The following is a 10201-nucleotide window of genomic DNA, read 5'->3' on the forward strand; positions in this document are numbered from 1 at the left end:
GAGAGCATCCTGACTGGTTGCATCACTGCCTGGTATGGCAACTGCTCGGCCTCCGACAGCAAGGCACTACAGAGGGTAGTGCGTACGGCCCAGCTGCCTGCCATCCAGGACCTCTATTCCAGGCGGTGTCAGAGGGAGGTCCTAAAAATGGTCAAAGACTCCAGCCACCCTAGTCATAGACTGTTTTCTCTGCTACCACACGGCAAGTGGTACCGGAGCACCAAGTCTAGGTCCAAGAGGCTTCTAAACAGCTTCTAACGCCAAGCCATAAGCCTCCTGAACATCTAATTACAGTGCCTTGCGAAAGTATTCGGCCCCCTTGAACTTTGCGACCTTTTGCCACATTTCAGGCTTCAAACATAAAGATATAAAACTGTATTTTTTTGTGAAGAATCAACAACAAGTGGGACACAATCATGAAGTGGAACGACATTTATTGGATATTTCAAACTTTTTTAACAAATCAAAAACTGAGAAATTGTGCGTGCAAAATTATTCAGCCCCCTTAAGTTAATACTTTGTAGCGCCACCTTTTGCTGCGATTACAGCTGTAAGTCGCTTGGGGTATGTCTCTATCAGTTTTGCACATCGAGAGACTGACATTTTTTCCCATTCCTCCTTGCAAAACAGCTCGAGCTCAGTGAGGTTGGATGGAGAGCATTTGTGAACAGAAGTTTTCAGTTCTTTCCACAGATTCTCGATTGGATTCAGGTCTGGATTTTGACTTGGCCATTCTAACACCTGGATATGTTTATTTTTGAACCATTCCATTGTAGATTTTGCTTTATGTTTTGGATCATTATCTTGTTGGAAGACAAATCTCCGTCCCAGTCTCAGGTCTTTTGCAGACTCCATCAGCTTTTCTTCCAGAATGGTCCTGTATTTGGCTCCATCCATCTTCCCATCAATTTTAACCATCTTCCCTGTCCCTGCTGAAGAAAAGCAGGCCCAAACCATGATGCTGCCACCACCATGTTTGACAGTGGGGATGGTGTGTTCAGCTGTGTTGCTTTTACGCCAAACATAACGTTTTGCATTGTTGCCAAAAAGTTCAATTTTGGTTTCATCTGACCAGAGCACCTTCTTCCACATGTTTGGTGTGTCTCCCAGGTTGCTTGTGGCAAACTTTAAACAACACTTTTTATGGATATCTTTAAGAAATGGCTTTCTTCTTGACACTCTTCCATAAAGGCCAGATTTGTGTAATATACAACTGATTGTTTTCCTATGGACAGAGTCTCCCACCTCAGCTGTAGATCTCTGCAGTTCATCCAGAGTGATCATGGGCCTCTTGGCTGCATCTCTGATCAGTCTTCTCCTTGTATGAGCTGAAAGTTTAGAGGGACGGCCAGGTCTTGGTAGATTTGCAGTGGTCTGATACTCCTTCCATTTCAATATTATCGCTTGCACAGTGCTCCTTGGGATGTTTAAAGCTTGGGAAATCTTTTTGTATCCAAATCCGGCTTTAAACTTCTTCACAACAGTATCTCGGACCTGCCTGGTGTGTTCCTTGTTCTTCATGATGCTCTCTGCGCTTTTAACGGACCTCTGAGACTATCACAGTGCAGGTGCATTTATACGGAGACTTGATTACACACAGGTGGATTGTATTTATCATCATTAGTCATTTAGGTCAACATTGGATCATTCAGAGATCCTCACTGAACTTCTGGAGAGAGTTTGCTGCACTGAAAGTAAAGGGGCTGAATAATTTTGCACGCCCAATTTTTCAGTTTTTGATTTGTTAAAAAAGTTTGAAATATCCAATAAATGTCGTGCCACTTCATGATTGTGTCCCACTTGCTGTTGATTCTTCACAAAAAAATACAGTTTTATATCTTTATGTTTGAAGCCTGAAATGTGGCAAAAGGTCGCAAAGTTCAAGGGGGCCGAAGACTTTCGCAAGGCACTGTAAATGGCTTCAGACTTTTCACATCACCCCCCCTCTCTTTTCTGCTGCTCTATGCATAGTCACTTTAATAACTACCTATATGTACATATTACCTCAATTACCTCGACTAACTTGTGCCCCCCACATTGACTCTGCACCAGTACTCCCTGTATATAGTCTCGCTATTGTCATTTTACTGCTGCTCTTTAATTATTTGTTACTTTTATTTCTTATTGTTATTTTTTTAAACTGCATTGTTGGTTAGGGTTTGTCAGTAAGCATTTCACTGTAAGGTAACACCTGTTGTATTCGGCGCATGTGAGAAATACAATTTTATTTGATTTGAATGGTGTGTGTGAGTGTGATAATAGTGTAGGTTTGTATGTTTCTCTTTCACTTAGGTCTACAGGTGCCAGAGCTATCCTTCACTGTGAACCAGGATATATTGAGCCTCAATGTGTCCTGGTCCCTGCCACCCCAGCCCATTGAAAACATGCATGAGTATGTGGTGCAGTACAAGCAGGTGGGACTTCCTCCGACACAGGGCTTTGATTGGATTATAGTGCACCAAAATCATACGTCAGTCATTTTAAGAGGTTTGTGTGGCTTAAACTGATCTATGATACCATTTCTTTCTGAACATATTTATTGATATTTTGTAATGGTTCAAAGTGGTTTCAAGATGACAGCATCGCTTTTGTCTCTGTCTCCACCTACAGGTGATTTTGAGAACCACACTGCCTACAATGTGTCATTGTTTGCAGTGTTCATCAACAGTAGCTGCCTGCTTGCGTCTGCAATCTCGTATTCTCTTCATGGACGTAAGTATATTAGAGCATGGAAATACAAGTCTTTATAATGTACTTGCCAGTATGTAATCAGTGCAATTAGTGCACATGACCGATTTTCAGTGGAGTTAACTAACTTGAAATATCACGTCTTTACCTAATGTTAATTTGTCCGGCCTTTTAACTCACTGTAAAATGTTTTATTTATTGTTTATTTTTCTGCTAATTTTGACTATTCCTCTACCCATTTCACCTCCATTTCCTCTCTCAATCACTCCTCAGTCCCACCCAAAGTGACTGAGTTCAAGGTTCAGCGCATCTCTGACTCTCATGTGACTTTGTCCTGGCAACACATCTCCCTGACCCAGAGTAAGGGGCTCATACTGTGCTATCAGCTGGTATTAAACAACGTTACAGGTAAACAACACAAAGACAGTGGATAAACTGGGATAAATCTTTTGTTGCTACAATGCTATATTGTTATAATAAAAGTGCAGTCTCCACTGCCCGTTGTGTACGTTAGCATAAACTACAGCATTACATTGTAGTAGCTTAAATAGTATTAAATATTTTTGCCTGTTCCCAGATCTGTTTGTTCTGTCTTGTCAACTCCTATTGTCATTATTGGCTCCAGAGTGGCACAGCGGTCTAAGACACTGCATCTCAGTGCAAGAGGCATCCTTGGTTCGATTTCAGGCTGTATCACATCTGTCTGTGATTGGGAGTCCAATAGGGCGGCGCACAATTGGCCCAGCGTCGTCCGGGTTTGTCCGGGGTAGGCCGTCATTGTAAATAAGAATTTGTTCTTAACTGATTTGCCTAGTTAAATAAACACAGCACAAACAAATCTGGGACCAGACTGTCCACAGGCTACCGTGCTGCACACTCTCGTTCCCACACATCAGTGGCCTTGCTCCCAATCATTAAACCTTTCCTTCATCTGCAGTGTACAACGTGAGTAGGGACCAGAACAGCCTCCATCTGTTAGGACTTACATCTGGTCACCACCAGGTTTGGATCAGGGCTGAGACTAAGGCTGGACTGGGACCCAGTGAAACCATCAACTTCTCTACTGAGAACAGCCATGGTATTCTACTACTATGCCATGTAGTAATTTCATAATGATGACAAGAAGCGTATAGCTGTTATAGGTTCTCTAACAACCGTGATGAGATGTATTAAGTGCTTACGTACCTAACTGGTGACACTGAGGTCATGTATAACACTAATTATTATTTATTATTAAACAAACTAGAAATATTATTATAGGTTGTGTATAATACTGTATATGACATCACCTTTAAAACAGAAAGGGTCCTGAAGTTCCTTAGAAAATAATAACAGTGTAATATTGAATGCATGCTTTGTTTGAAATAGACCTTTGTGCTACAGAATGTGATTATGAACATGGATTGCGGTCTAATTGGTCATTTTGCCTTCTGACCTCCCCCATCTCTCTCCCTTTGTTGCCACAGGTTTCCTCAAATATCTGGTGCCAGGAATAATAGCAGGGATGTTGCTATTGATCATCATAATGTGAGAAACTGGATTCCCATACTTCAACCCAAATAGCCTGATTCTGATTATTTTCTCATTGTTTTGAACCATGGCCATGTTCATTAGGGCACACTGATGCAAAATGTTTTAAAAGGCATTGCAACGTTTCGTGCCGACTGAACACATACAGGGTGTGGTGCTCTCTCATGTCTCCTTCCTCTCTCTCTCTGAAAGTTCACCCATGCCAGAAATAGGTTTACAAAAGGGGAAACACTTGAGGAAGTGGAAATGAGATCGGGCAGTTGAGTTGGGCTTTCAACTGTGCCCTCCAAAACAATGGTCTTGATCAAAAACATAAAACAAACAATATGTTATACCCCTTTCAACTAAAACAATGGATCAAATATTTCTACCACTTTTAGGGTGATATACAAATGGACATGTCAATTGAAGGAACACAACTCTTTTGGTGTGCAGTATGTGAATGATACTGTTGTGTATTTTCTGTAGTGTACAAATGAAGACTTGTGCGAAAGTGCCTGACCCCAGCAACAGCAAACTGCTCCAACAGATGAAGTTGCAGGTGAGTGCAGGGCAGACCATCACTATGTGGCTGTCTGACTAATCTAGTATCAGTGAGTCTGATATTAGTTAGTCTTATAGTATTCTAGTTAGTGGTGGACAGAGCCCCAGGCAGAGGCCCAGAGTTCATCATGTCTTCCTGCCTGGTTTTTCTTCAGCCATTTAGGTCAAGGGAACACACTACCTATAGATATGGATGGTATCTTATTTGTAATGTTCCAGTAAGAACCTGTTGTAAAATAAAGAATGTGCGTACTACATGAACCTAAATGTTGATTATACCACATACAGTAGCAGGGGCTGTATTGGGCCAGTAATATACCATTCCCTTGAGTAATATTATCACCAGTCAGAGGCATAACATACAACCATAGAGGAATAAATGAATGTTTCTGACTCCCTGCCTGTCGTTGCTACAGTTTAACAGCTCCTTGACGGCGATCTTCTCTCCTCTGGAGTCTAACCCAAAGATCTCTGAGCTGGAGGTGGTGGAAAACCCTTTCTGGGATGCCAATGCCTGTCCTAGGAAAAGGTCCAGCCCTGATGGACAGACAGAGGGGGTGGTGGGAGAGGAGCGCACCCACATAAGGACTGATGAAGAGGCGGAAAAGGAGGAGGATGCTGACAAGGGTTACAGTAAAATTATTGATACTGACGAGGAGGAGAGGGATGGGGGAGAGTCCGGGAGCTTGTTGGAGGACGATCAGACTGTTTCGGACTATGAGAAGCATTTCATGCCTGTGGTTGTATGACCCTACTGTCTGTCTGGTGTGGTGCTACCGATCAACTATTTTGGTGTGTGTATGTTCTCCTCATTGCAACGACAAGACAGCCATTGTTCAGTCGGAACCCCAAGGGCCAAACAGGTCAATTGTGGGCTATTGTGCTTGTTGATCTAGATGCAGATCACTGATTCGTGGGAAAGGGTTGAAATACGCCCCTCGTCTTGTTTTCAAGAAAAGGAAAAGGGATGTAGTCGACCGTTTGTGTTCCATGCTCCAACTACAAGGAATGTTTTTTTATACAGCAAATGTATACCTGTGTGAAAAACCACGTTGCCTACGGTGTACACTGTCATGACGTGGCCCTCTTTAGATACAGCAAGCACCAACTCTCTCTCACCGCCTCTCTCTTCCCCCTACACCCAGGCTCTTTTATCTCAGGTTTATCTCAGACTCCCCCTCCCCCCTCCGGCCATGCAGTATAGAGAGAGGGTTCACAGTAGAACAAAGGAACTTCTTCTACCTCACAGAACTTGAGAACTGAACAATATCCATGTTTTGGAGAATGTGTAAACGGTCGGTGGAGAATCCAGCTACGACCGGTCCATTTTGTCTAATGTTGTGACCTCATGAGAGACAATACAGCCACATTACCATAACTCTGTTTAAACAAGAGTCTCTGTTATGAGATGTGCATCTAATTATTGTATAAAATGAATGAGTAAAGATTCAACTATTTGTGAAATTATTTAATGTGATTTTATACTGTTTAATGAAAGATAATCCAATTCCCTTTAAAATTTAACTAAGTCATTGGCCCGCCACATGAGCACAGACATTGATCTGGCTTCATGGGACAGCCCTTTTCTGCTGTTCCGAATATAAACCCCACCTGGAGAAGCCCACTGCAGACCATGCGTACCTCGATTACCGAGAGGGCTAAGGTTTGAGTAGAGACCATGCATTCCTCGATTGTTGAATTCCTAATCAAACCACGTGGAGCATTGGCTACACTGGTGGAAATGGTTAAACTCTGAGACTATTGATACCGACAGAATAAGAGCAAATCTTTGATACTAATTACTAGTTTGCAGCTAGAATTTATGTCGACTGAATGCGAAGACCGACAACTGCCAAAACATTTATTCTATAAGAACATTTCTGAATGGGACTCTGAAGTATCCATTCTAACCACAAAAGACTCCAGGGATGCAAAGAGAAGTTCGGATAAACTTTCCAACAGAAAGACGGACGATTCCAACAGAGATCATGACGACACACTGAACATAAATATATATATTGATTGCAATTATTCCCGAATGAGTGGGCGTTCATGTGCAAAGAATTAGCATTCCAATTATTATAATTATCAACTTTGTAGTGTCTTTTGTCTTTCGTGCCCTTCTCAGTCCCTTTGTCTACCAAGCCATCGATACCGGTTTAGCCCACTAGGGCACATCCCTTATCGTTTCCTTGTAACCGTATCTACTGTTTGTTTGTTATGCATGTCTGTGATTATTTAGTTAGTAACTTAATTATTAAGACAATTGATGTATGGATGATTCATAGTGAAGACTGGGTTCGTGCAGATAACCAACCATTTACAATGTTTGGAATGAGACTAACGTGAGATAAATAATAATTCATTAATTAGAAGACTAATTGACCAGATATTGAAAATATCTGAAAAGTTATATTAGGAAAATGATAACTTTGTAATCTGAAGATTTTCCTTGGTGCCCCGACTTCCTAGTTAATTACATTTACATGATTAGTTAATCACATAATAATAATTACAGAGAATTGATTTGATAAAATAACAGTCTTCAATTTAATGATGCCAAAGACACAACAACACAATGTCTACATTGTTCAGTTTGAACTACAACTGTCAATCATGTCTGCTCATTAGGTCAGATGAAATGCTATTTCAGAATAGCATAGTTTAACTTTTTTATACAAAACTGTTTTTGAAAGTTAATTGCTGTTATTTATTTTTGTTATTTTTATACCTAGCTAAATAATAACTATGTCCCTTTTGAGACGCCTTAAAAAAAATGAAACTGGCCTCTCGCCATGGTCAACTTGAAGTTCCCTTACTTGGACAAACGTCTATGGAAAGTGAATGGAGAAGATATTGAAGCCTGAGCCTTGCACCGATGTTCAGGATAAGGATGAATTTGATCCAGTCGGACTGATGTTTTTGGAGAAAGTGGACCTGTTTTTACCGGACCCATATGTGGTTTCAGGATGGGTGGGAAACAGGTTTGGAAAGTATCCGTTGTCATACTTGAGTAAAAGTGCAGATACTTTCATAGAAAATGACTCAAGTAGATGTGAAAGTCACCCAGTAAAATACTACTTGAGTAAAAGTATTTGGTTTTAAATATACTTAAATATCAAAGTAAATTTAAATTCCTTATATTAAGCAAACCAGACGACACCATTTTCTGGATTGTTTTATTTATGGATAGACTGAGGCACACTCAACACTCAGACATCATTTACAAACAAAGCATATGTGTTTAGTGAGTCTGCCAGATCAGAGGCAGTAGGGATGACCAGGGATGTTCTCTTGATAAGTGTGTGAATTGCAGCCTTTTCCTGTCCTGCTAATCATTCAAAATGTAATTTTGGGGGTCAGGGCAAATGTATTGAGTAAAAATAACATTATTTTCTTTAGGAATGTATTGAAATAAAAGTACATTTAAAAAAAATGTAATAGTAAAGTACTGATACCCCACAACCTACTTAAGTAGTACTTAAAAGTATTTTTACTTGAGTACTTTATACCACTGGTGGGACAGGAGTTTGGTGCTGTTGAATCGATGAAGGTAACCCTAAGTGGTCTTGTGATGATTGTTTTGTTCTTAACAAGTTAGTTACAAGCTAGTTAAATAAAAGGTTACAAAAAAGAAATGTAAGAAAAGGGAGTGGTCGCACCGGACCACGCAGATGGGGGCAAGAGAGATTACATCTTCCTCCTTACTTGCTTTGTTTTCAAGAACAGGGCACCATTGAAAAGAGTGATTACTGGGGTAGCTGGTGGGGTGAAGATGGGTCAGCTGAAGTGAAAAATTCCTGGTGTTTGACACCCGCCGTCTGGAGCGACACAGACCTGGTGGCTAATGTCGTGAAACAAGAGTCACTGTCTGTTCTTTTGAGTTTTGATGTCAAATCAAATCACATTTTATTGGTCACATACGTGTTTAGCAGATGTTATTGCGGGTGTAGCAAAATGCTTCTGCTTTTAGCTCCAAAAGTGCAGTAAATTCTAACAATTTCACAACATATACCCAATACACCCTTTGCTGTTGTTCTGGGATTGATTTGCACTTTTCGTACCAAAGTACGTTCATCTCTAGGAGACAGAACGCGTCTCCTTCCTGAGCAGTATGACAGCTGTATGGTCCCATGGTGTTTATACTTGCGTACTATTGTTTGTACAGATGAACGTGGTATCTTCAGGCGTTTGGAAATTGCACCCAAGGATGAACCAGACTTGTGGAGGTCTTGGCTGATTTATTTTGATTTTCCTATGAGGTCAAGCAAAGAGGCACTGAGTTTGAAGGTAGGCCTTGAAATACATCCACAGGTACACCTCCAATTGACACAAATGATGTCAATTAGCCTATCAGAAGCTTCTGAACTTTCTGGAATTTTCCAAGCTGTTTAAAAGCACAGTCAACTTAGTGTATGTAAACTTCTGACCCACAGGAATTGTGATACAGTGAATTATAAGTGAAATAATCTGTCTAAACAATTGTTGGAAAAATGACTTGTGTCATGCACAAAGTAGATGTCCTAACCAACTTGCAAAAGTATAGTTTGTTAACAAAACATTTGTGGTTGAAAAACGAGTTTTAATGACTCCAACCTAAGTGTACGTAAACTTCCGACTTCAACAGTACATATGAGTTGCATAATGCAAGATATGTAAACATGATCAAAGTGACTAGTGTTCCATTTCTTAAAGTGGCCAGTGATTTTTAGTCTATGTCTATAGGCAGCAGCCTCTAATGTGCTTGTGATGGCTGTTTAACAGTCTAATGGCCTTGAGATAAAAGCTGTTGTTCAGTCTCTTGGTCCTAGATTTGATGCACCTGTACTGACCTCGCCTTTTGTATAATAGCGGGGTGAACAGGCAGTGGCTCGGGTACTTGATGTCCTTGATGATCTTTTTGGCCTTCCTGTGACATCAGGTGCTGTTGGTGTCCTGGAGGGCGGGTAGTTTGCCCCCGGTAATGCATTGGGCATACAGCACCACCATCTGGAGAGCCTTACGGTTTCGAGAGGTACATTCGCTGTACCAGTCGGTGATACAGCCCGACAGGATACTCTCAATTGTGCATCTGTAAAAGTTTGTGAGGGTTTTAGGTGCCAAGACAAATTTCTTCAGCCTCTTGAGCTTAATGGTGAGCTTTGAGGGTTCTATAATGTTGAATGCTGAGCTATAGTCAATGAACAGCATTCTTACATAAGTATTCCTTTTGTCCAGATGGGATAGGGCAGTGTGCAGAGTGATGGCGATTGCATCGTCTGTGGATCTTTTGCGGCTGTAAGCACATTGAAATGGGTCTAGGGTGGCAGGTAAGGTAGAGGTGATATGATCCTTGACTAGTCTCTCAAAGCACTTCATGATGACAAAGATGAGTGCTACTGGGCGAAAGTCATTTACAGTACATATGAGATGTTACCTTTGCTTTCTTGGGTACAGGAAC

General features: G+C 41.1%; 1 protein-coding gene across 5 annotated transcripts in view; it reads left to right on the forward strand.

Annotated features, from left to right (window-relative positions):
- Window positions 1-6850, forward strand: part of LOC110486918 (interleukin-6 receptor subunit beta) — a 31378-nt gene extending 24528 nt beyond the window's left edge. For 4 of the 5 annotated variants that reach the window (XM_036941675.1, XM_036941674.1, XM_036941672.1 and 1 more), the window contains 7 exons: window positions 2293-2487; window positions 2611-2712; window positions 2962-3096; window positions 3626-3766; window positions 4155-4215; window positions 4687-4759; window positions 5178-6850. In XM_036941675.1, coding sequence (XP_036797570.1) covers window positions 2293-2487; window positions 2611-2712; window positions 2962-3096; window positions 3626-3766; window positions 4155-4215; window positions 4687-4759; window positions 5178-5510 — 1040 coding nt within the window. In that variant the 3' untranslated portion in view covers window positions 5511-6850. The remainder of the gene's footprint in view (window positions 1-2292; window positions 2488-2610; window positions 2713-2961; window positions 3097-3625; window positions 3767-4154; window positions 4216-4686; window positions 4760-5177) is intronic. The other variant, XM_036941673.1, reaches the window with a different exon arrangement.
- Window positions 6851-10201: the final 3351 nt, after the last annotated feature.

Source organism: Oncorhynchus mykiss, chromosome 13 (genome assembly GCF_013265735.2).
Source record: "Oncorhynchus mykiss isolate Arlee chromosome 13, USDA_OmykA_1.1, whole genome shotgun sequence".
Taxonomy (NCBI): domain Eukaryota; kingdom Metazoa; phylum Chordata; class Actinopteri; order Salmoniformes; family Salmonidae; genus Oncorhynchus; species Oncorhynchus mykiss.